This window comes from Octopus bimaculoides, chromosome 9 (genome assembly GCF_046866305.1).
Source record: "Octopus bimaculoides isolate indiv1 chromosome 9, ASM4686630v1, whole genome shotgun sequence".
NCBI classification, from domain to species: domain Eukaryota; kingdom Metazoa; phylum Mollusca; class Cephalopoda; order Octopoda; family Octopodidae; genus Octopus; species Octopus bimaculoides.
The window spans coordinates 82,520,732-82,547,751 of NC_142936.1; the positions used below are offsets into that span (position 1 = coordinate 82,520,732).

The 27,020-nt window shown below is 33.7% G+C and overlaps 1 protein-coding gene across 7 annotated transcripts; it reads left to right on the forward strand.

Annotated features, from left to right (window-relative positions):
- Positions 1 to 759: 759 nt before the first annotated feature.
- On the forward strand, positions 760 to 26,930 carry LOC106867267 (putative RNA-binding protein Luc7-like 1). Of its 7 annotated transcripts, XM_014912093.3 has the most exons (10): positions 13,937 to 14,236; positions 17,634 to 17,691; positions 19,885 to 19,979; positions 21,156 to 21,231; positions 21,696 to 21,794; positions 22,830 to 22,940; positions 24,976 to 25,119; positions 25,634 to 25,810; positions 25,894 to 26,078; positions 26,303 to 26,930. In XM_014912093.3, exons 5-10 carry the CDS (start codon positions 21,699 to 21,701, stop codon positions 26,397 to 26,399), a joined length of 810 nt encoding a protein of 269 aa, XP_014767579.1. In that variant the 5' UTR covers positions 13,937 to 14,236; positions 17,634 to 17,691; positions 19,885 to 19,979; positions 21,156 to 21,231; positions 21,696 to 21,698; the 3' UTR covers positions 26,400 to 26,930. The 7 variants fall into 7 exon arrangements, with proteins under 7 accessions (XP_089214035.1, XP_089214036.1, XP_014767579.1 ...); XM_089357910.1 differs by lacking the exons at positions 13,937 to 14,236; positions 17,634 to 17,691 and adding an exon at positions 778 to 877; XM_014912094.3 differs by lacking the exon at positions 21,156 to 21,231.
- Positions 26,931 to 27,020: the final 90 nt, after the last annotated feature.

Here is a 27,020-nt window from a genome sequence, read left to right on the forward strand (position 1 = left end):
AGACCTGGGCTGAGGTGGTGAGGCAAGACCTTCATACATTGGGCCTCACCGAGGTGGTGACTACTGACCAAGACCTTTGGAAATGTGCTGTGCGTGAGAAGACCCGGCAAGCCAAGTAAGATCGTTGCCAGTGCCCCTGGACTAGCTTGTGTGGGTGGCACATAAAAGACACCATTTCGAGCGTGGCCATTGCCAGTATCGCCTGACTGGCCTTCGTGCAGGTGACACGTAAAAGCACCTACTACACTCTCTGAGTGGTTGGCGTTAGGAAGGGCATCCAGCTGTAGAAACTCTGCCAAATTTAGATTGGAGCCTGGTGTTGCCATCCGGTTTCACCAGTCCTCAGTCAAATCGTCCAACCCATGCTAGCATGGAAAGCGGACGTTAAACGATGATGATGATGATATATATATATATATATATATATAGATATATAGATAGATATACACATGTCTATATACATACAAATATATATAGTACAGGTGTGGATATGTGATTGAAAAGCTTTCTTTCCAACCATATGGTCTTGGGTTCAAGTCCCACTGTCACACCTTTAGAATGAATTTGATAGACAGAAACTGTAAGAAGTCTAAAAAACATGAAAAGAGGATAAATGTATATAAGTGCCAGAAAGAAAAGAGAGACTCAACCGGTAGAAGGTTTAAGAGAAGGTTTTATTGATAAGTCAACATATATGTCTGTGTGTGTGAGTGCGACATATATACACAATAATAGACAGGCTGTCATGTATGTTAAGTGTGTAGGTACTAACATAGATGTATGTGCGTGCGAGAAATACAGAGCATAGAAAAGAGTCTATAAGGACATTAGAAGAAAGTTCAGACACAAGGATGGTAAATACCAGTTTGTATTCAAGGTACAGTGAGGCTTTGTCTTTGACAGTCAAAATGATTTTGCCACTTTTGGTATTAATTAATTTAATGCTATTGATTTCTTGCACGAGCACAAACTCACATATTGGTCGAAAGGGTTACAGTTAATTAAATATCATTACCACCACTTGTCAACATTATGTTGTCACCCTGGGGAGGTGAAATGCAAACAGATAGAATATGAACTGTGAATGTGGAGAGAAATGTTACTAACTAATATGAGGTACTTAGTCCCATGGTCTATTTTTTTCTGTTTCCCTCTAATTATAATCAGAGGGAATAATTATTAATCATTAAATCTATTTAAGAAAGAATGAGGTCAACTTGAATGAGTGATCTAATTGTTTTGATGACCTAGACTTTACAGCTAATGAGCACAAATTTTGGTACATAAGGACTATAACTGATATTAACCCATTACCTACCAGTGATCTCATATGAGATCATTTAAAAATTATAAATTTCGTAATTATCCGTCAATATTTACACATATCTAACCTTTTTGCTATAACTACTAGGTATATTTCTCTGATATTCAAATGAGGTTTGCTAATTTTTCACCCAATATCTCGCTTACTTCTATTTAAAATGTTATTTTGATCATTCCAGTGAATTTCTAAGGTTGTTTTATGCTAGAAATCAAAGTTTCATAAAAAAATTCCAGTTAATAGAATTATGTAGGTAATGGGTTAAATATCTTGACACAATGTAACTTAGCACTAAACCAAATTTTTGTAGGGGTGGAGGTCTTTATTGTTGATGAAATGATTCAGTGCATTATTTGAACTGATTTTATTGATTTCAGAGAGAAATAAAACTGATGGTGAGTTTATTAAGGCAGAGAAACTTTTATGATAATGGTTTCAAATGGTTTAAATTTTGGTACAAAATGTGCAATTTTAGGGGCAGGAGATAGCCAATTATATCGACTCCCCCTCACCCCAATGCTCAACGGGTTCTTATTTGATTGACCCCAAAAGGGTGACAGACAAAGTTGACCTTGGTGAAATTTTAACCCAGAATGTAATGCATCGGAAGAAATACTGCAAAGAACTCTTTTCTCGATGCTCTAAGAATTCTGCCAGCTTGTCACCTTTTATAACAATGCTGGTCCATCACAGGATTACTCATTTTTGCCAGCTGAGTGGAGTGGAGCAACATGAAATGAAGTATTTTGTTCAAGAACACAATGTGTTACCCAGTCCAGGAATTGAAACCATCATCTTACGATCATGAGTCCAACACTCTAACCCCAAAGCCACATGCCTCCACAACAAAGGCAAGGCTTCAGAGGGTGAGGAATTCAGAACATAGGAAAATAAAAATACATTCAATAAAGATCTGAACAACCTTAAAAAAATTTAAAGGAATTGCAATGACAGGAAAAGCAACAGAGGATACCACACTAAACCAAATTGATGTACTAAATATTATTTTCAAATATAAAGTGTGGAAAAATATATTTTGTACTTTGTTTTAGTAGATTTGTATGTTTAGGACATGTTGGGCTCACTAATTTTTAGTAAAGAGGCACTAAAAATTAGTGATAACATGAAATTAAGTTTTGCTTGCCAGCATACAGAGATATGGTGTAACAGTGTCCTAAGTGAACAGAAGAAAAGTTTGAGCTACTCGTTTTTGGGTTACAAATCCAGGAAAATGTGTATGTAGCATATTAAACATGTAACACTTACTGTTACTGTATATTGTAAAATGTGAGCAGGATAAATGTTCGAGCAGTCCATAAATAGTTATTTAGTTCAAGAGTGCTTCTCCATTAGATGTTGTCCACGTGGTGGAGTTGAGTTCCAACAGCAATATGCTACTATGTTTGACTCCCTTGGAGGCTTGGCTAGAACTGATTAAAATTTTCCCGTGACTTTGTGATAGCTGGTAGTGTGTATCTATGCATGAGGTGTAACGGTTGGCTGTACTAACCAATTCATGTATGGATGGATAATAGTTACACCAAAGGGAAATAGTGCTCCTACATGACCCCCTGCTTAGACCAAAAGGGCTATCAACATAATGGAGCAAATATCAAAAGAAAATGACATATATATATATATACACACACACATATATATGATGAGCTTCTTTCAGTTTCTGTCTACCATATCCACTCACAAGGCTTTGGCTGGCCCAGGGCTATACTAGGAGACACTTGCCCAAGGAGGCACGCCCTCTCCTCTGACCACACAGCAACAACACAAAATAATATTTTAATTTTTTTAATACAATTTCTTATGATATCTAATGATAAAAATATGAGATTTTTTTAAGCATCAGATGGATAGGAGAGTCCATCTGAGAAAAATAGGAATCAATGGGATCCATAGGTTAAAAAACGGTTGAATACTACAGTTCTAGACTGTGGCATAGCTTGAGTGTGCACTACCTTGAGTTGTCTTTCAGTCTCTTAATAGTCCTCATCCCCATCTACTATACAGCCTTATATAGCAGACCCCAAATTGTCACTCCCATAAAAAAATCACACAGGGCAATAGAAATGTTGACAATCAAAATCACTTATTGACAAGTTCAGTCTCTTTCTTGACATATTTATTGAAATTGTTTATTGACAACTCCAAAACCAATAAGTATGGATAAAATAAATTCTGATAAGATACTGCAGTTTATTCAGTCTTCTATAGAAGAAGAAAAAAACAAAAACAAAAAAAAAAAAACAATGGCTTTGTGCTGATTCAAAAGCAATCAATTTATATTTAGATACAAAGTTTTAGTGTTCAAAAGCACTGTTGGCAATCATTAGGAGAAAAACCAATAAAGAGGAATTATTTTCTTTCATATTCGAGTTTGTAATTTGGGAAAGATAATTGTTTCTGGATAACAATGTAAATAGCTCAACATACTTTGCAATGAACTCTTATAGATTGATTGATTAGCAAAAATTAATTCATTTATTTTATCAGAAATATGTAAAGAATTGTTTCTTGCTACGGTCACTGCCTGTGAATGACTTTCAGATGATAGCAAATGATTATGTGAGAGTTATTTATAACTTGCAAGTTCCCTATATCTGTTCTATTTCTTATCCTTTTTTCTTTTTCACTTCAAACAGTATTTCATTGAAATGTTCATCATTTTGTTTATATCTAGATTTTTACATATAGGTGCGAGATTGGCAGAGTTATGCAAGCATTGATAAGAATGCCTTGAGGTATTTGTTTGAGGTTCTTTTTTAGCTCAAATTCTGCTGAGGTCAACTCTGACTCTCAACAGTGAGCAATAAACAAAGTAACAATCAAGTATTGGGGTAGATTCTTCTTTCATTCTTACCACTCTTTCAGAATTATCTGTACTTGATAAGGTGGTGTCTTGTTTAAAAAAAAAAGCCAAAGAAAGACTGGATCATAATAAGATGATTGGGAATAGTTGTTTGAACTCTGGTGATTTGGTATGGCTGACTGAACATTGCAAATGTTTTTGTGATGGTTTTTTTTCTTTTTGGCAACAGTATTTTTGGGCCCAGGAGGCAAGTGGTCACATGCACACACACAAGTGCATGAATAAATACATACATACAGATAGATAGATAGATAGACAGACAGACAGACAGACAGATAAACAGACAGAAAGAGCAAGAGAGAGAGAGGACCATTAAAATGTATTAAATGACCTCAATTGCTACAACCCCCCCCCCCCCCCGCTTCACATGAACATACAATACACACGTAAACAAATAGAATAAGGCCTCAGAGACAGATGTTCTTGTAGCAACATGGTTTTTTTAATACACCTTAATGCTTTTCTTTCTCTTTCTCTATCTGTCTGTCTGTCTACCTGCCTACCTCTATCTATCTATCTATCTATCTATCTTATCTATTTATCTCCAATTTTGCTGCTCATAACAACAAAATTTTAATTCAGTGTTAGTTCTGCTCTGTCAAAGATGTATAGAAATCTGTTGTAAGAAAAGTTTTCTTTTTCATGTTTCATTAATATTTCACTAGCCGTCATATACATAAAGTGAAGCATGGAGTTATGATTACAAGTCTGTAGTCAACTAGAATAAAAACAAGATTTTCAGGGTGCCAAAACATGCCACTGACAAATATACCAAATAAATGAGAGATACCAGACAGGCAGGACCAAAACGGTAGTATCAAAAACACCTTGTACTCAAGATGGATGGCAATGGGAATCGATCAAGAACTTTATAACTAAGAAAGAGTAAAGTCATATTGTTTATGGCATATTATACAACTAAACAGAGCAAGTGCTGACCAATGATAAATGATGAACAATGCTAGTGGAACAAGATGTCCATTCATTATGGCAGCAATGAAGGACCGTTGTTACATTGCATTCAACAATGGTTAGACAACACAACAATGGCTGCCTAATTCAGAATACCTGCTAGACAAGAATTATTTTTTGATTGTTGTAGTCTAGTGTCAAGTCAGTTGTGATTAAACAAATCTTCCTGCCTTTTTGTATATCTAACACTTATAATGCTGCTTGTCCAGCAAAATTTCTTTGACAAACACCGAAAGCTTATTAAAGAAGTCACCAATTTGTCATTTACCAGCCTGGTGAGGCAAGGAGAAGGAGATTATATACATCTTACTTTTATGGAACATTTTATCAAAGAAAAAGAAATATCTATTTTATGACAAAATCTTTTGTCATGGAAATGTCCTGGGAGGAAGTTGATTAAACTGATTCAAATGAATTAAAGGCAAAGTTTCTCTTTGTGGGTTTTGCACTCATTATGGGCCCTTGATTAAATACTGCAAAATATTTTGTCTAACCCTTAATTCTACCTTTTAATCCAACAGACATCCTCCCCTCCTCCTCCTCCTCCTCCACCACCACCATATATATATATATATGACAGGCATTTTTCAGATTCCATCTACCAAATCCACTCACAAGGCTTTGGCCAGCCTGGGATTATAGCAGAAAACATGTCCAAGATGCCATACAGTGGGACTGAATCTGAAACCAAGGGGCTGGAAACTGAGTTTCTGAACCATGCAGACATGCCTGTACTTGTGTCTGTGAATTTATGTTTAATAATAGTTCCATTCATCAGGGATTTTTCAGTTTTATATTTTTATCTAGGTTACATTCCAGTATTTGGCTTGCCTAAGAAATGCTTAAGTCAAGAGCAAATAGACTATATTACAAACAAATGTATTCAGGCAAGTTATTTAAACACAGCTAGAAAAGCTAAGTAACCTAAACAATCAAGCTGATTGAACCGCTATGCAGCAAATTGATCCGCAAGAAATAGTAGTCGATTCTTCCTCAAATTAAAAAAGAAATGAGAAACATCTGACTATGTAGTGCTAGATATACAAAAAGACAAGGTGGTTTGCTTAATCAAAGATAACTTGGGGGTTAAACAACACTCAAAAACAACTGCTGAGGCACAATTTGGTTGTGTGGTTAAGAAGTTTTCTTCCAAACCATATGGTCTCAGGTTCAATTCCTTTCTGTGGCACCATGAGAAAATGTCTTTTACTATTGCCAACCAAAGACTTGTGAGTGGATTTGGTAGATGGAAACTAGAAAAAGTCCATTGTACATACACACAAACACACACATATATATATATCTGTGCATAATTATGTATATGTATGTATACCTATTTTCAGGCCCAACTACAAAATGTGAGCCTTGGCCAGAAGTGAAAATACTAGGGTCTTGATTGCATATTGATTTTGCAGGCCCGGTAAATGGATATTATTACTTAATAGTAGTGGACAGCTACACAAAATGGCCTGAGGTCATGAGGTGCAAACAAACAACCTCATATACAGTGATAAACTTCTTACACAAGCTGTTTGCAAGATTTGGTGTACCGGATATAATTGTCTCTGATAACGGAACACAGCTTGTATCCTGTGAGTTTAAAAGATTCTGTGAGATGTTCACATTAGAACATAAAACTATAGCACCATATCACCCTAGATCGAATGGAAGGGCCAAAGAGGTCGTGGACACTTTTAAGAGAGCTTTAAAGAAAGCTAATAAGGAAACCATAGACAAGGTCATAATCCAACAATTCTTAAGGATATACAGGGTAACTCTGAGCCCAAATGTGCCAGAAGGAAGTTCATCAGCAGAATTAATGTTTGCCAGAAAGGTGAAGTCAGTATTTAACAAACTGTTACTAATGAAGAAAAAAAATATGTGCTAGTAAAAGACATGTTACTTTGCTTGGAAACAGGTGAGGGTTGGCAACAGGAATTGCATCCAATTATAGAAAATCTACATCAACAAATTCTATCTGAGTCGTGCAAACATAGAAAAGTGGATGTTATATGATGACATTAATGATGATGATGATGATGATGATGATGATGATGATGATGATGATGATGACTAAAAGACAATTATTTAGGTATTCCAGGTTAAACAAGCTATTGTTGTGCTACTAAATTGTTGTAGATCTCAGTGAAACAAAGATCATTCATTGTTGTCATTAGTCCATCCATTGTTGGTCACAGTGACTAAGGACACATAGGAGAAGAAGACAGGGCATGGTGTGCCTGGCTGTGACCAATCAGTCTAATGCACGCTCGGAAGACTCCGCTGCAGGCTGGACACTGGTAGTCTGCTGGGACTGAATGGGAGGAATTGGCCCCAGATTTGCACAGTTCATATTTTCTTTGTGCTTCTGAAATCCTGTTCTGTTCATAGGTGACATTTCTGTTGGTGCAGCTTTGTCAGGTAGGATGGTCTTGTGCTTCCCAGGTGTTAGGTTTGAACTCAAAGCTACCTTATAGCAGCTTTGCTGCTATAACAAAGGAGAAAATAACCATCCTGTGCCGCTGGCATTGTCTGTCATCATTGTTGGTTGATGTTTGCTCTGTTGTGTTGATTTGTTGTTGTTGGCACTCTGTCGTTTACGACATCGAGGGTTCCAGTTAATCCGATCAACGGAACAGCCTGCTCGTGAAATTAACGTGCAAGTGGCTGAGCACTCCACAGACACGTGTACCCTTAACGTAGTTCTCGGGGATATTCAGCGTGACACAGTGTGACAAGGCTGACCCTTTGAATTACAGGCACAACAGAAACAGGAAGTAAGAGTGAGAGAAAGTTGTGGTGAAAGAGTACAGCAGGGTTCGCCACCATCCTCTGCCGGAGCCTTGTGGAGCTTTAGGTGTTTTCGCTCAATAAACACTCACAACGCCCGGTCTGGGAATTGAAACCGTCATCTTATGACTGCGAGTCCGCTGCCCTAACCACTGGGCCATTGCGCTTCCACTGTGTTGATAATATGCCACAAACAATAACACTCTCTTTCTTTGGTAGAAAGATTTTGATCAATTCCAAAATTTTTCCTTATAATTTCTAACGTTGGAAAAATGTTACAAAAAGCATAGAAATATACTCTTTAGCTGTAGTCATTGATTCAGTGCTTGTGCCAAAGAGAGCTGAGTGCATCTAGCTTGATATCCAGTTTCTGAGTTTAGGTTATCATTCTGCTAAAGGGAAATTAGACAATGCCTCTTTCATGATGTTGCTAAGGATTTTATTTTCCCACAATTGCTTATCAAGAGCTCCGAGATTGATAAGATTGCTATTGTTAATGTGTTGCTTAAAATGTTGGAAAGAGAAGTTCAAGGAGGGGATATCAAATTTGTGGCATTCTAGGGAAGAAAGACTGGGTTAGGTTTAGCAGAAGGCCTGTGGGTTGGAGGCAACAGTGGTTATGAGAGGAAGCGAAAGAACTGGGTTAAGAATGCTTGAGTAGAAGTGATATAAGACCAACTATCTCCAAGATGCAGAGACCTTTGTAGTAGGTCATAGAGAAGGCAGAGAGAGGAGACAGTACTTCTTTGGTTGAAGTGTATCTGCGAATGACTTTATAATATTATAATTTTTATACCTTTTTCATGTGTTAATATATGCATACTAAGGCAGCAAGCGGACAGAAACATTAGCATGCCGGGTGAAATGCTTAGCGGTATTTCGTCTGACTTTACATTCTGAGTTCAAATTCCACCGAGGTAGGCTTTGCTTTTCATCTTATTTCCAAGGAATTTTCAAGGAAAAGGAAATGCAATGGTTATTTTCTATACATTTTCCCTATATTCTTTTAGATCATTTCCCTTGTTCTATTAATTGCAAATGTTAGGAGATAGAAAATGAGAAACTTAGAGTAATAGATTATGAAGTTTTTAGCTTCTAATGTGTATGTGTATATATATATACTAGCAGAGATACCCGGCGTTGCCCGTGTTACATGCAATTGAAAAATGAGACTTTTCTGTTATATTTTCTGTAAGGAACTGGAATACATATGATTCGAATTTCATCAAAATTGCACATGAGGGTTCTTTCCCTCTTTACACACCCTAAAAAAATTCTAATCATGAGACATGTATCCCATACTATTGATCTTTATGCGCATATTCCAAAATTTCAGTCTTCTGGAACCTGTGAAAAAGATTTTGCTCCTGCAAAATGGAGCTCATGGAGCTCTAAAATGTGGGAATGAAGGCCCCTATTGAGGGTGGGGGTGTTAATGTCAACCAGAGGAGTTGAATTGTTGGGAATGTTTTTACTTGGGTCTTATAGTATGCCTGTATATATGTGAGAGTATAGTCTCACTTTAATAGTTTCAGTATGAAATTGAAAATATTAAAGTGAAAATATTTGAAATTACAGTAGCGACATGTTATTGTTTCACTTTTGACGGGTAATACTGAAATAGTGGAATAGTTTCAGTGTTAGAGTGAAAGTATCTGACATTACAGTAGAGTGATGTTATTGTTTCATTTTTGACACATAATACTGAAATAGTGGAGGAGATAAGATATTGCTGTGGGCTCGAACTATGCAGGAAGTTAAAAATTTTTTTGGCCTAAGACACTACATGGACCTAAAAAGAATTTTGCTCCTGAAAAATGGAGCTCATGGAGCTGAAAATTGTGGGAGTTAAGGCCCCTATTGGTGATGGGTGTATTAATGTCAACCAGAGAAGTTTAATTGTTGGGAATCTTTTTAACTTGTGTGTAATATGTATTGTTTGAATTTCTTTAAAATAGGAAATATATGTATGTTCACTGGGTTTGTAAAAGAGAGCAAAGCTACAGGAAAGCAAAAGACGAATGATCACGATAATCAGTCAGCTACCGTAGCCTAGTCGTTACTACTCCCCAATGTAGGATTCCTCACCATACAGTTGACAGGTACAGCTTTAAGACGCATTATGGATCTATAGCAATTGGAAGGGCATGACTCAATAGAAACAACAATGTGTGACGTTTGGAGTAAAGGGAAATGAAAGTGTCGCCTCTGGAGTTTGCAAATGACCACTCTACCGATAGGTAACTGGGCAGAAAATATTTACAATCAATAAATGTCTTCGAACAACCAGTCACTCATCTGGGAAGGCCTTGAAATCAATGTTACCAACTGGGGACTATATGTGTCGCAGTGGTAATAAAAAGACTCAAAGGAGGTCTGCAACGAAATAATTTTACTCATCACTTTGCAAGTGAATCAGTGGAGGCAAAGATGAGTCTCATTTACTTGACAATTTATGCACCACATTGCAGAAATCACAATGTAAGTATATCTGAAAGGATAGTCTTACACTGTTGTACCGTTGAATTACAAATAATGCTCATCTGTTATGTTCGGGTGACCCTATAGCTACCAATGGTACAACTGTATTCGTCTTTGCTTAGGAAAAATGACTAAATTGTGGGTGTGAAGTCCCCATGAAGGGGTCTTTGTAACTTCTAAGAAGAAAAATTTTTAGAAATATTACTTTATTTGTGTGTAATCTGTATGGTTAAAATTTCATCAACATCAAAAATATATGAATGTTCATGGGGGTTATGGCCATTATGCATAGAATATAATTTCCAAATTTCTTAAAGATCCATTCAATACTTTTGACGTAGTTTTGGATAAGAAGACAAATGACTAATGTGTGTGTTTGTGTGCATATATATGTGTGTGTGTATGGGTGTATATATGTATAGATATCTGTATGCATTTATATATGTGTACATATTAGATGTACACCGATATATATACATCTACACACATGTATACATATACATGTATGCATATAGATCTATATCTATATATATATATCTATACATATACGTGTACATATACATATCTCTCTCTTTCTCTCTCTCTGTATATATATATATATATATATATATATACACACACACCATTAAAGTGAAAGTATCTGTCATTACAGTATGGAAATGTGATTGTTTCAGTTAGTGGAATAGTTTCATTTTTAAAGTGAAAGTATTTGACATGAGTGTTTTTGTTTCACTTTTGACACATAATACTTAAATAGTGGAGGAGATATGTTGCCGTGGGCTCGAACTCTGCAAGAAGTTAAAAATTTTTTTTTGACTAAAACACAACCGGAACCCTAAGTAAGACATGTGTAAAATTTAAATGAAATTGGTTGTCTAGTTCTCGAGTTTTAGGGAAACACACATACACACAGACAGACACACATTCTCATTTTTATATATATAGATAGATGACGGGATGATGAAAAGTTCCTGGCTTTGGGTAAAAGAAAATACAGGAGAATCAGTTAATTATGATTTTATTCAACATATTTCTCTCTCAGATTTACACACTTATTACAGCAGTCTTTCTGTTTTTCTAAGCTCTATAAAAGAACTTGGAAGGTTGGGCCTCCAACTAGGTCTTTCACTATACCATTAAAGCCAGGAACTTTATAGCACCCTCTTGTTTAATGTCTATTTTTCCATGCTTGCATGGATCTGACTGAGTTTATTTGAAGATTTCTTATGACCAGTTGCCCTTCTTGCTACTAACCTTTACCTATTTCCAAGCAAGGTGATATTTCCCCATGATCAGACATGTTTTTACAGAATTGGAGGTGAACAAACAAAACACATACATTGAGTATGTGTTTGGTAATATTTAAACACTGGCGCAGCTTCTAATTCATATTTGTATTTCCTCTTATGTATGCATCACCAGGGCATACCAGCAAATGGTTTTTACACTATTTGTATAAATAGTAATGGACTGGCGATTCAGTTCACGTACATGATGTAGAGAAGCCACAAAAATAGCAAAACACTAATGTCCATTGAGAAGTTGTGTCACTTATCTATGAATTTCAGGTGTTTTAACAGCCGGTGCTTTGGGGGAGTCATCTCCACTGTGCTAAATCGCAGCCTACTGGCAAACTAGCAAAGCACATATATTGAGTATGTGTTTGATAACAGACCAGCCACAACTATCTTTATTTAATTACTCTACTGCTCTACAACTTAGAGTACGCTTCTCTTTCGGATTAATGATTTACTGAGGACCTATATATATCTATCTATCTATATATATATATACAAATGTACTTCCACACAGTTTCTGCCTATGAAATTCATCCACAAGACTATTTATTGGTTGGCTTGCGCTACACAGTAGAAGACACTTGCCCAAGGTTCCACACAGTGGAATTGAACTCAAAACCACATGGTTGCAAAGCGTGTCTCTTAACTTCCTAACTATATCTGGGAATTTCATCAAAAGTAAATATCGTGGATTGCATGGGACTTAGAGCAGTCTCTTCTAAACTTACTTGGAGTTTACTAGGTATTATTTCAACAAACAAGATGTATGGGCGATTTTTCTGTGAAATGAATACTGTGGTTTACCGTGTAATTGTGTAGCAATTCTTTAACTCTTTATTTTGTCGTCCACCATTATACGTACATAAACCGAAAGATTGCTTTTTTTTTTTAATTCATGAAAATATACTATAGTTATTTCTAGGCATGACAAAAAAAGATCTTGAAAGATGATATTGAATATTTTATGCTGCTAAGAAGCTACATTTTACCCCAAAATAAACTTCTACTAAACGGATATTCGATAAGAAATGACATGTTCGTAAAGAAGGCATAGCAATTTTGTGATTTCCGTTTAGTAACTCAAATCCTGAGTGCAACCTATTCTCGGTAATTTCCGGTAAAATTCGTATAATATCAAATTATATCTAAACTCATATTGTAAAATGATTCTTCTATATTGTAAAATTTTATGCAATAATTGGGTTTAAAACAATGAAAAAATTGCTTGTCTGATTTTCATTTGATTCCTAATTTTTTCCACTTCCCGTATTTGAATAAAGTATATAGTGATTATGTATCTTAATTTAGAAGTCTTTAAATTAAACTATTTTATAATCTGTCTCATTGCTTACATAGTAATTATATATTCTGATTTAGAAGTACTTATCTATTCTTTTGCTGCTTTTAGTATAAATATCGCTATTATATGGTTAGTCTCTTATTAAGCATTTGGTTGATAAGTTCAAATTCAGCCCATATTAAAAGCGTTCCAAGCGTGACTATCCTGTCTTTATATAGGAATCATCACATTTTTTGGTGTTCCTTAACATTTTCTATTCCCTATTATACGGTAATCTCTTACAATTAAATATTTGGTTTAGTTCCTAATTCAACCCTCATGAAAGGCGTTCCACGCGTGACCATCCTGTCTTATATATATATTTGAGCTATTACCTTGTTTAGTGTTCCTTAACATTTTTTTATTCCCTATCATATAGTAATTCTCTCAATATTTGATTGTTATTTAGTTCAAATTCAGCTCCAATAAAAAGCGTTCCAACCGTGACATTCCCGTCTTTTGTCAATTACCGTTTGGTATTCCTTGGCGTTTTGTATTCCCTAATTAAATATTTGGTAGTTATTTCATTTTCAGATCACACTGATCAGATGTTCCATTAGTGACGACAATCTTTTCAACATAGTCACATGTTATTGAGAGAAATTTTGGCTGCTTATATTTCAGCAGGTCGAGCGACCGCGTAAAGTTCATTAAATATCTATTTCTAATAATATAACAAGGCGATTTACCAAAATTTAATTCTGAAGACGAGAAACAATTAAAATTCAATCTAAATATATAAATATGATAATCACCACCAAACCAAAAAATTAACGTTTCGGTATTTCCCGTTATTTGTTGAAACCACCAATTTCGGTAGTCGTTCGGTTGAACTCGGCAATGTCCGTCGAATCAGTTTGAATGCATTAAGTTTCCTGGTTGGACGCTTCAACTGTTTTTAGTTGCCGCTACAAACGTCATCCAAAACGTCGCACTATTATTTCAGCAGGCAGACATCAGTGAAGAGAAATACATATATACGAGTAGTAAACCGTCTTTGGTTGATTCACAATCAACAGTTTCTTTCAATCCAGTCTTAGGATAGAGAGAGAGAGAGAGAGAGAGGTAGAGATCTATTTCAAAGGAAGCGAAAATGTCGGCTCACGATCAGATTCGTGCTATGCTCGATGAATTAATGGGCACAGGTCGAGATGGTAAGTAAAAAACATGAACATGAAACAAAAAAAAAATCCTTGCGAAATTTTTATAAAAAAAAAAAAATAATTAATTTTCCTTCTCTTGTCTTCAGTTTTTCGTCTCTTTCTTCCCTCCACGCAAGCTCTTTTACTTGTTTCAGTTCTTTTGACTGCGGCCATGCTGGAGCACCGCCTTTTTTAGTCGTGCAAATCGACCCCGGGACTTATTCTTTGTAAGCCTAGTACTTATTCTATCAGTCTCTCTTTTTGCCGAACCGCTAAGTTACGGGGACGTAAACACACCAGCATCGGTTGTCGAGCGATGTTGGGGGTAAAAAACACAAGCACACACGCATATATATACATATATACGACGGGCTTCTTTCAGTTTCCGTCTACTAAATCCCCTCAAAAGGCTTTGGTCGACTCGAGGCTATAGTAGAAGACACTTGCCCAAGGTGTCACGCAGTGGGACTGAACCCGGAATCATGTGGTTGGTAAGCAACCTACTTACCATACAACCACTCCTGCGCCTATATTATATTTTTAAAACCATTTTCCCCCCCAAATCAACGAAGGAGAGAAAAAAATCATATCGAAATCTCCAAATATCAAAATAATTTTGTTACTAATTTTGAAAAAAAAATCTAACTCGAGAAATTTGAACTAAAGTCGCCTTTTTTTCATCTTCAAAAATTGTGTAAATATATTTTTGGTAATTATAAAAAAGCTGTATCGATGTCGGTGTTTGGATGATGTTTGTTCGTTCGTTGATTTTTGTCTGCTAATATAAGTATGAATGTGTAAATTTTTTCCCCTACCCCTTGTACATATATGTATGTAATATATATATATATATATATATATATATATATGAAAGAAAGACTTGGAATATGAGACATTGAAATCTCTCTGTCTGTTGAAAAATTTTGGCAGTGACGAACGGCCATATTGAGTCGTTTTTACTCTTGTTCAGAATCAAACGCAAAGCAAATTCAGTTAAATAACACCAGACTATCCTCGTTTATAGCATTATTTTTGTATGTTTTAACTATTCTCTCAATCATCGACATTTTATTGCTAATGTTCCCCCTATTTACGTTGAGATTTATTTTCATATTCTTACTATCTGCGCTAAATTCTGGTTAATTGCATTTCTGGTTTCTTCTAATTAAAAAAGGATAATCATCGGTGAATGACTACGTGTCACTCAGTTGTTTCTACAATGGATTTTATTGATGAATTTTTAATTTGAAATAGCAAAACACCTCGAAATAATTTAGCTGACGGGTCAAACTCGTATATATATATTTTCAATTATGATTTTTTAAATTTAGACCTGCGTGTCACTCAAGGATCTAAAAAGCTGGTTAAGATATTTATCTCACACATCTTTATATGTCACAGTCCTCCTTGACGAACTTATTGATATTAAATTAATGTGATTTTTGGGTTTCGATTTTTTATTGAAATAAAAGTATGTTCAAACTCCCGAAGATAAAAAGAACGACAACAAAAAAACAACTGTCGAATATGTTCCACTTAATTGATAGTGCTTAATTGTCATATTTCCATTGTATTTTCTGTTTGCTTTGTTCTCAATAATTGACTAATTATAACAATAATGCTGTTAATGGATCGTTGCGTTATTTTTTTCTGGTGTTTTTCTTTTTAAGTTTCCTAATTATTTTCTTTTGTGCAATTGAATAATGGCGTAGTATTTGGAATCTGGTGTTTTGGTCGATATAGTTTGAAGACAGCTAACCTCTTATATTTATATATATATATATGTATGTATATAAAAAAAACTGGAAACCTATATAAATTATAATTGTCAGTTGCATTTACAGCAAGCTTATATTGTTTTATTAGATACATACAACTGGTCTTTTTAGCAACTGCAGCACCCCTTTACGTCTTCATCATGTAATAACCCCTCCTCTCCATCACTTGGCAGTGAAAGTAGTTAAGAAAGAACACCATTCGTTTTTGCGTCTTTTTACACTGCAGAAAGAAGATCCCTTTTTCTTGGTCGTCAGACCACAGTCTTCTCGGTTTCACATTCTTACAATATTTTTTAGTATTTTTAAAAAATTCTGTTTATTATTATAAGGGTAAAAATTGGTTCAGAAACCAAATGGTAGTCTAGTTTTAAACAGCTACAATGATAATGGATTATATATCTCGTTGGTTTAGGACGAATTGCTGACCTGATTTTCTCTTACACACAGACACACACACACACACACGTAATTTCCTGTAATTGCTTATAGGTAATCGGTTTGCGACTAGAAGTCAAAAGGCAGAAAATAGAATGTGCATTATTTATTAAAGCTTCATTGCGATAGGAAATTTTCCCAAGTACGTCATCGGAATAAAATATCTTAAGTGCATTTCATTGTGTAAGGTTCCTTTGTAGAGGCAGTCGTCAGCAAGCTTAATCGGATCCGTTTTTATTATATTACACTGAGAAGTTAAGCACTAAAATAAAATAAGATTTTTTTAAAAATCCACATATATAAGATCAACACTATGTCCAGTAGTGTCTATTATATATTAATAAAACTGCATTATGTAATGTATTTGAATGTTCCATTGTTAGAATAATAAAATAACTTGAAAATCGGATAAATCATATTAGTAAATATTTCATTTAAAGGTATGATGAGATATCAATTAGATCTTTAGTGTCTGAATTGCATTTCATAAAAATTTGATCGTGTATATATTATATATATTGATCTGTGAAGTATATAGATTTCTTTCATATTTTCTGGAAATTGCAATTTTATCTTATGAAATATAACAGTATAAGTTGACATTGAGTTAGCATTATGAAAATAAGCAAGTTTTTTTTTTCATGTTTAATTCTAAATTGTGAATTGCCAATTGTTCCTGCTTCAGATTTAAGGGTTTTGTTGCTTCCTTTTCGAAAGTTTTAAGAATACAAAATGGCTGAATTAAGTCCTTGGCAGAAAAATGGTTGGTGAAAATACTTTGTTGAATTGTTGCTGGAATAATTTCTGCTAGTAATGCTGCTGAAAAATCTTTAGGTTGTAGCAAATACTGATTTTTATTTTAACCAGAGGTATTGAAATATTGCTATTTTACAAAATGTTGGTGATTTGTTCAAGTATTGAACAAACCTCTTAGGGTTGAGGACTTCAAGTATATAAATAGTACCTATTATTATATTCATATGAATATATAAATGTTTTTACTTTTAAGTAGCTTTTTCTTTTTTTTTTTAACACTTTATACACAAATACTGCTTTTTTTTTTTTTTTTAATTAATGACATTTGGCTTGATTTTCTAGTGTGGATTTCTTAGATTTTAGGTATGTATTTGTATAAAGTTGCTGCCAAAATTCTGCCTGAATACCTTATTTATTAATGTCAATCCCTATTTTTAAAGGGGAGAATGTTATGTGGTGTTATCAAGTCAATATTGCAAAGCTGGTGAACCCCAAGCCGTGAGTTCAATTTCCTAACTATTTCCAGAGGATCCTTGTTTGCATTATTTCCAAGTAATCACTGTCATGCTACTACTGCTACTACCTCTTCTACTGTGTTGGTCCAACAAACTGGTCTTTATTATGAGTGTAAATTTTTTTTGTTTGTAATTTGGCATGTAATGTATATTGTCAAATTAATTTTTCTCCTTGATAAATAATTGCTGTTTATATTTGTAATTGGCTCTGGCTATTTTAACAAGAGAGAAAAACATTATTAGGTAATTTGTTTTAATTATAATTTGTAAGTGAAATAATGCTAATTTTTATGTAGTTAGTTGTTTTCTTTTGTTTAAAAAAAAGGGAAGCAATGAGCTGGAAATCTTTTTTCAGATGAGGGCTCAGGTTGAGGCCACACCATCATACCCTGGCGGCAATAGGTGGGGATTTTGCTGTTGCAAAAATGGATTAATCGCAGTGTGTATTTAATGTATATACTCAGTGGAGATTGCACATAGTTACTGTGTGCAATGTTTTGACTTTTTTAATACATATTTTTAAAATAAATTATAACTATTTTAGACTGACATTTTACATCATAAAATTCATTTAAATTTCTGCTTACATTTTAACCAGTAACTTTTTGATAATTTAGGAATATTTCATTTGCATAAATTTTAATGCCATTAAAAATACTTGAGATAGTGATTTCACTCTAAAATATATAACCCTTCTCAATGTTTTAACTTACTGATGGAATATAATTTTAAAAAAAGGGTTTGTATTATATAGAAACACACCCAGTTCTACTTTACAACTAGAATAGTTAAAATTAGATCCTTCCAAGGTTATCATTTACTATTTAAAAACATTGATCATAGGAATCACTCTATTACTGAACAATTAGTTGTTTTTTTTTTCCTATTAACTTCAATTTCCAAATATACTGTAGCTTTGTTGAATATATTGTTAGTTTACTTATGCTATGGTAGATTAATCATGAATTTATGCTATAAAACTCTAGCTGTTGTATGATGAATGCTGAAGAAAGCATGGTGTCCTGATCAAGTTCTGGTAAGTTTGCACAATAACATGTCAATGTCATCATGATATGGATACAAAAGCAGTTTTCAAAATAATCTGCTTTAACTCTTTCATTGCTTTTCCCCCTTCATCTTTTCATAACTACCCTCATTATTTTATTGTGCTGACATTTTGCTACAGGCTAGTAGTATTGATGATCAACAGATTTTGAATGAATGCTCCTGTTTGCTTACCTGGTTACTTAAATCTGTCATACTTTTGGGAAGCTTACGTAAGTGTAACCTTAGTCTGTTTTTCCCACCCCAAATGTGTCAGCACCCCATGCCACTTAAATTTTTTTTTTTTTAATCTCTTTTCATGAAACTTAGCTTTGGTTAGTGCCTCATTTCTTCAGCAATATAAAATGGAAGAGTTAAAGCAAGTATTTTTATTCCTTGTAAATGGACTTGTTCTGCAGTATGAACATTAGAAATCAAAAAGATTCCACAGGTTGCTACAAGGCAGGATTTCAAACCAGTGATTTGATAAGTACTTTTTAAATCTTTGTGTGCTCACATCAAGGAAATCAAAATTATATGGATTGATTTTTTTTTTTTTTTCTATTTTTCTCAATTTATATTTTGGTATTCCTAGATTTTCTCTTAAACTTTTTTGCCTTGCAAAACTTTGTGGAACCTTTTTATCCTCTATTAAAAAAAAAGAAAAAGAAAAAAAGTAACAAAGTCCTCGAGTTGATAATTCTTAGATAGTACATTAATTTATCTTTCTACAGCAATTTATAGTTTTGTCATTAAAGGAAATGCAAGCAAGATGTTTGCTTTCACATTCTTGAAAACTCTCTATATATGTATTCTCATTAGTTTTTACATCTTTCTCTCATGCTCACATGGGTTTGGTCACAACCCTTAATTGTTTTTCAAGTAAGGGATCTCTTATTTCATATATGTCTTTAAAGGCACAAATATATTTCTTCTGACTAGATGTCAGATGTCTTTCAAAAAATAAACAAGCTAATCAGAATTGTAATGATATCGATTCCATAAAACAAAAAAAGAGGTCTTTGTTATTTTCTTTTTGTTTTTTTTAATAGTAAAAAAAAGATACCCTTTGCAATAAAATGCTTTATCGTTATTGTTACTGAGAAGTTTGGCTATGCTGGATTGCTTTTAGGGGAAAACAACAAGTACAAGGTGAAGTTTGATGATCCTCGGGTATGTAAGAGTTTCCTGCTTGGCTGCTGCCCCCATGACATACTCTCGAGCACGGTGAGTTTCTCTTAAATATTTACTAATAAGGCTGAGCAAAATGATTTCTTCATGCTGATTTTGGTACGTAGTTGGCTTGATAGTGTGTATTCTTTAGGGGCTCATTTTCGGGATTTTCAATTTTAATAAACTACAACTATATATGTAGATATCAGATTTAAGTTACAAATACTTTGTAACTATTGTATGGTAAATTTTACAGTTTAGCTTTTACAAGAAATTAAGTGGATGACACATAGTCACAGAAAATTATAAGCATATGTGTATGTAGTCTTCATAAACTTTTTGGTTTTAACTTAAATTTCATGTGCTATGCCAGATATATATGGCGTTATTTTCTTGAACTGAATCTTCAGCCGCTTTTTGATTTCCAGTTAGAGCTGTTGCAGTTATGTGACTAATGCCTTTGCAATGATACTCATTACTTAATTATCATTTGGCATATTCTAAAAGTTGCAGTATTGTAGCTGTGAAATCATAGATTTATCTATGCTGTTTTATTATAAAAACAGAATGGTTGAACATTTGTGAAAAGATATTTAGAACTATCTATTAGAATATAAAAGCATTGTTTTTCTAATAACTGAATGCTTAGTAATGTTATGTCTAAGAGTATTAGTTGTTTAACATACAATTTTAGGCCAAATGTCCTTGAAAGGCTTTTGACAATGCTTACTTAAAAAATCCTTATTGTTAGCAATAGAGAAAGCAGTTTGTAATTTCATTAGTTAACGTGCTGTATTAGAACAACTAAACTTAGAAGTGTTAAGTACTAGGTGTAATTCAGTACTACGTCTTTGTTAGATGACACTTTTTTTTCTTTTAGGGTTTTCATGCATGGCAAGGGCATCTGGTCAGTCTACACTGCAAACATTTTGACTAATTAAAATTGTTACAGTCAGATGTAATTACAAATTGATAATGAAGAATTGACTGATTGTTTTCAAAATGATGCGGCAACTATCGATCTTGTATAGTGTGCTGCTGTTATTTTTTCTAATTTGACAAGTTTCTAGTTAATATAGATAGCTATAAATTCAGTCATTGTGTTGATACATTAGAACTATCTAATATTGTTTCCATCTCTTGCTGCCAGCTGCTAAGTCATGCTGGGAAACCCTATTATATGTTTACATTCTCGATCATTGGAACAGGGTTGCTTTGTCTTCATTTCAGTAAACCATTGCTACAGGTTTGATGGAGTCTTCTTGGTACTAGCAAATTGCTATTAAATCAGTGCTTTTTACTACATGTGAGTAGCACTATCAACTGTTTTTGTGATGATAGTTTGGGATTAGCTTTGGCTTGTAAGTTGACTGGTTTGGTTGGGTGGGAGGGTGTAACAAAAACAAAATGCCCACTGACTATATATATATTATATATATTTGCTTTGGATCTGCAAGTACAGTTTTAAGAATTTTTTTTTTCATGCATGGTTTCAGCAATAGAATTTGTCCCCCCAACACACGTCAGAAAATCACAACTCACTACTTCACATTTTTTTTTTCTCTCCACTTTGTCTATTGGGTTACATCAGGGAATAAGTAATGTGAAGAACATTCTAGTTGGATTACTGGTACTGAAGGTGCTTTAGAAGAGAAGAAAATATTTTTTTAGTACATTTTGAATTGATTCAACAGCAGATATTCTAGTTTTTTTTTATTTTTTGAATCGTGGATAATTTTAATCAGTTAATTGTATTTTTATCTCTTGCAGCGCATGGATTTAGGAGAATGTCCTAAAATACATGATTTAGCCCTCAGAGCTGACTATGAACAAGCAACCAAAGGAAAAGACTATTATTATGACATTGATGTGAGTAAAGCTATGTTTTTATTTTAACACTTATCTTAGATGCTTCAAATTATCACCTAGTTGCTAACTGGATTGATAATAAGGGTACTAATCTCAGGACCTTGTGCACACAAAACAAAATATCTAATTTTAAACCTAAAGCATTGGCTTTTGTTTCTTGTCTTTAAACAGTGATCTCTGGGTTGGCCTTCCTTTTCCAAACTCTTTATTTTTGGCTATCTGTCATAGCTTAGAAGGCACTTACAGGTTTCTCTATCTCAAAGGAGGAATCTTATCTGAACTTGCTAGCTACTGATCTATCACTTGCACTTCTGACAATCATAATAAACTATTTCATCATGTTGAGTCTTTTCCCCGGTGGTTACCAATATTGTTTTCATAAGTCTAGCTCTGCTAGAAATCTTCATATCACAGCTAGTGATTTCAAGAACTTACCTAAAAGTATTGTTGCTTTTGATATTAGCAAAGCCTTTCCACATGTCTGATGTAATCACCTTAGCAAAGCTGTTTGTCTGTAGGCTGTACTTGAGTATGTCAATAGGATTTTCTCCAACTTGCATTCTATCTTCAGCAGTTGTTAGTCTAGTCCTTCTCTACACCAATAGCTCACTATAGTGTTATTCCAGTGAAACACTCCATGCAACAATGCCTAGTTTTTGATGGAACAGGAACTACTTCAGCTCCAAACAGATGTTGATTCTTTGCAAACTATAAGTGCCTTTCTCTCTAGAACACTTGTCAAACATGTCTGGGACAATAACTCCTTTATACATTCTATGATCCTGTCCAGATAACAAAAACTGACCAATTAGAAAGCTCACTAGCACAATGATAAATTGTATCCTTCCACTTGTTTCTAAATGTCATTCAAACCTGTCTCCCAATAATTGGAGCTCTTTGGTGCTCCCATTTTTCTTCAGAAATTTTAAGTTAAATATTGAATCTCACCAAAATAAAAAAATTTTTTTTGAAAGAAAGCAAAATTGTGATTCTTCTTCTCATGCAAAAACATGTCTATATTTTATATTTCTTTAGGCTATGGAACATCTTCAGTCGTTTATTGCTGAATGTGACAGAAAAACAGAACTTGCAAAACGACGGTTGAAAGAAACCCAAGAAGAGCTTAGTGAAGAAGCAAACCAGAAGGTAAGTGTTTACTGATAGTTAGCTTTTTAATCCCTATCACTTATTTTCTTTTGCAACCCCTTAAATCACTAAAACAGTTGGGTCTGGAGTCGTTTCTTAAAATGGGAGGACAAGCATTATATAATGCCTAAATTTCTCAAATATTGGAGAAACAATCTATACATAATTTCATCTGGCAATTTCTACAAAAAAAAACATCTTAGTTCTTTAGGTTCTTTCTTTTTTTATATAAACTGGCCAGTAGGTGTGGTGGAGTGAGGGTTCATGCTACAGGGAGAAATATTTTAAAGAGTTTCATTTCTAATTTTGTGTTTGTTTTGAAAAGAAATAATTTGTGGGATGATGTCATAAAACATTTACATTTTTCAGAAATTTTTTTTGTGTGTGTGTATTAGGAGTATATTATTTAATTTTAGAAAATGTGTAGAAAGGGAAGTGTTGAGGGTGACACATAGCTAATGTATATTAAAATTGTATGTCAAGTTACAAATAACAATTGTAAAATGTTTTTTGGTTAGTCAGTATAAGAGACTTTCTGTGGCAGCTAAATAATTTTATAAAGAAGGGTACAATCATGGTTAGCTGTTAACCTTAGCAAGGAGAAGGCTTGCTATCTAAGCTTGACAGTCATTTTTGAGAAAAAAAGGCAAACAGGAATGGCAGCAAACTCAAATGGGTGCTTTTGGAAGTTTTCTTTTCTGAGCAATTTTTATTCCTTGGTACTATTAACTTTCCACTGGATTTGTGTGAAACAGCTTTATGATTATCACTGAGGCTACTGTTACTGCTATCTCTGTTATCATTGATAGTCATTCTTCAAGACAACATATTCTTTTCTTTATTGTTTATCCAGTCATTTGGCTGATGTGTCTTATGTAGAAAAGTGAAGCATCAAGAATGAAGAAATGTAAATGAACTGAAGCAAACTCTTCTAGCTAACTGAAGGCATGAAATAATGGACATTTTTAGAACCAAAATTAATTGATGTGCAGGCTTAGGCAAAAGTGGTCATATTGATATTGCAATTTTTAGGCAAAGTCCTGATGATGAGGAAAGATAGAAATTCTTTTAAATAAACAGAATTTCTACAAACATTTAAGAACATATTTCACAACATATCTTTATAGATTGTATTTATGAACTTGAGTCCCTCCATAAAATTCCTCAAAATATGGTTTTGGCCCATTACTGGTAATACATAAGTACAAAAGCATCAAGCCACCACTTGTATCTTGCAATATTATCAAATGCCATTTTTACATTTGCAACTGCTTCAGATTCTACTAAAAATTCAGTCATTACAACCATAATACATAATAGATTGACATTTCAATTGATTGAGAAAGCATTGAACATTTAATTTGCACTTGTTTTGCCATTAATATGAAATTGCTTATTACATGCATTTCTTATAATTATAGAGGCTTCTTTGTTACAAGAATGTAATTGGGTCATTATAATGCAAAATATGTTTCTTCAGAAGTGCAGACTATAAATATAATGGTCCTTAATCTATACTCTCAATTTGTGATGGCTTGTTTGTAGGCCCTTTAAACGTTCAAAGATTTTCATTAAAATTTTTGAAGTTATTACTGCTACTAAATGATTTTATTCTGAAAAAGAATTTTTTTTTAAATCATTGGAAATGAGATAATTGAGGTTAGAATTTCTCAATAGAATGTGAAAATTATCTTAATAAACTAAATTTTGATGTTGAAGCACAAATGGCTGGGTTCCTACATTGCCTGATAATGTTGTTTGTTGAAATTGTCATATGTCCCCTCCAACACTTTGATCTTAGATCCTCTGCCTGTGTTTGGCTTAATGGTCAACTGTAAAATGATAGCAGGAATAACAGCACACTTGAAGAATAAAACTTTCAAAAATATTTCTTTCTATAAAACCAGTGCAATGGTATTTTAATCTCGTGAATTGAGTTAAAAGGTTAGGTCATAATTGTAAAATACATAATGTTGATTGCAGATGTGAATGTCCATCTAAAATAAGAGTTCATTTGTCATATTTTTATTTCTAGGCTGAAATTATTCATCAACTTGGTGAACAAATTGGTACTAAATTAGCAAAAGCTGAGACTGTTGGAGCTGAAGGACATGTAAATGAATCTCTAAAATTGATGGAAGAAGTAGAAGAGTTAAAAAAACAAAAAGGACAAGCTGAGGTAATATTTCATGATTGGATTTTTTTTTTTAATGTTTTATTTCTTTTAGTAAGATTTTCAAACATTGAGATATTCAATTTGTAAAGTTTTAATCAAATCAGTGGTAACATTTAATTGAATAATTTAATAATAAATTTATAACATCCAAATTGAACACAGAATAATAAATTACCTTGGTAGACATTGAAACTGAATCCAAATATCTTTGGAAAATTCAGTTTGTACTGATTGAGGAGTGCACTTCAACATGTTATGTTGCAGCATTAGGACTTATTGATAACTTATAGGTCATTACATAAACAAGCATACTTGCTTTTTATTGATTTGTTTGTTCATAAATTTATTTCACATTAAGAGCAAGTAATTTTTTTCTGGTGAGCTGAAAAAGCTTTACTGTAACGCTTAAATGAGTTAAATGTAACTAGGAGTAAAGGTATTCAGATTAGGACCAATTAGTTAATGTAAGTTTTTAGAACAGTATTTGTTTGTGATGTAAATATTATTTTCTTTACAGATTGAATATAGAAATTCAATGCCAGCTTCCAGCTATCAACAACAGAAACTCCGTGTTTGTGAAGTATGTTCAGCTTATTTGGGTATCCATGATAATGATAGACGGCTTGCAGATCATTTTGGAGGCAAATTACATCTTGGCTTCATCACAATTAGAGAAAAATTAGAAGATCTCAAGGTAATCAGTGATTTAATTATTCTGTCAATCTCTTGAATTTAATTTGTATTCCTCTTTCTTTAATCATTTTGCAATTTCTTCAGAAAAGCGTTGCTGAAAGAAGAGCTCAGAGGGAGAAGGAACGAGAAGAACGTCGTAAAAGAGAACAAGAAAAAATAGGTGACAGGGAAAAGGAAAAACGAAAGAGCCGCAGTCCTAGCCGAAATCATCGCAGTAGCAGAAGTCATAGCAGAGATAGAAGGAAACGGTCTCGGAGTCGTAGTCGAAGGTCAGTATTGGTTATTGCTTTTAGAAAAATATAAATTGCTTAAATTACTTGCAGATGCCTTTCACGTAGAAAATGAAGTTTCTGTTGATATCATATAACAAAGAGCTTCAAAAATTAAATTTTACTTAGGCCAATGGCTAATATTTTCTTGCTGTTTTTATTTTTCATTTCCTCCGTTGTATATAATTAGATTTATTGTTATATTGTAATTCTTTATCTTTCAGATCTTGCAAACGTTCCCGATCTCGGTCTCATTCTCGACGTTCAGGATCTCGTTCAAAGCGCTCACGGTCTCGTTCTCGATCTAGATACTCGAGGTGAAATAGTGCTTTGATGTGAGAATTTGTACATACTGTCTTTAACTGAAAACTTAAGATCTCGGTAAGGGAGGCTGCATGGTTAAAAAAAAACAAAAGTGGAAGACAAGGAGATAATAAAAATACTAAGTTCAGAATGTCTGGTCACATTTTGCTATTATAGGCTTCCACTGGACTTTGCTAGTTAAGACTTTTTATTAAAGATTTATATATCTTAATAAACTTGGTTGATAAAAACTGATTTTATTTAATATATTTTCCCCCTACAAAGTCAAATCTCTTTTACTGGAAAAGTCTCTTGCTTTCAGATTTGACATCATTCACATGAGGAGGTTTGCTTGAAAATTTATAACAGTTAAAGTATTAGATCATAAAGAATTGGCAGGTGAACAACTCGATGTCAAGTGACATTGTATTTAAGGATAGATTTAAGTGTAGCCCTTAAGTTGTATAGTTTTGTTTAAATTTCTAAATAAAATTGTTGACAATTGACTTGGTCTGGAATGGTTCAATAAATTTGCTCTTTATATAAAAACATTAGTAAATCCACTTGTTTTCATTCACAAATTGTTCATACCAGTATTCTATGGTTGTCTTAGGTGACATTTTCAGATGAGTTTCATAG

Excerpts from the sequence above, each read along its gene's own strand:
- LOC106867267 (XM_014912092.3), top strand. The coding sequence starts at position 14,176 with ATGTCGGCTCACGATCAGATTCGTGCTATGCTCGATGAATTAATGGGC. Across the intron at positions 19,980-21,695 it reads ATGACATACTCTCGAGCACG|CGCATGGATTTAGGAGAATG; the intron begins GTGAGTTTCTCT and ends TATCTCTTGCAG. Across the intron at positions 22,941-24,975 it reads GTGAAGAAGCAAACCAGAAG|GCTGAAATTATTCATCAACT; the intron begins GTAAGTGTTTAC and ends TTTTATTTCTAG.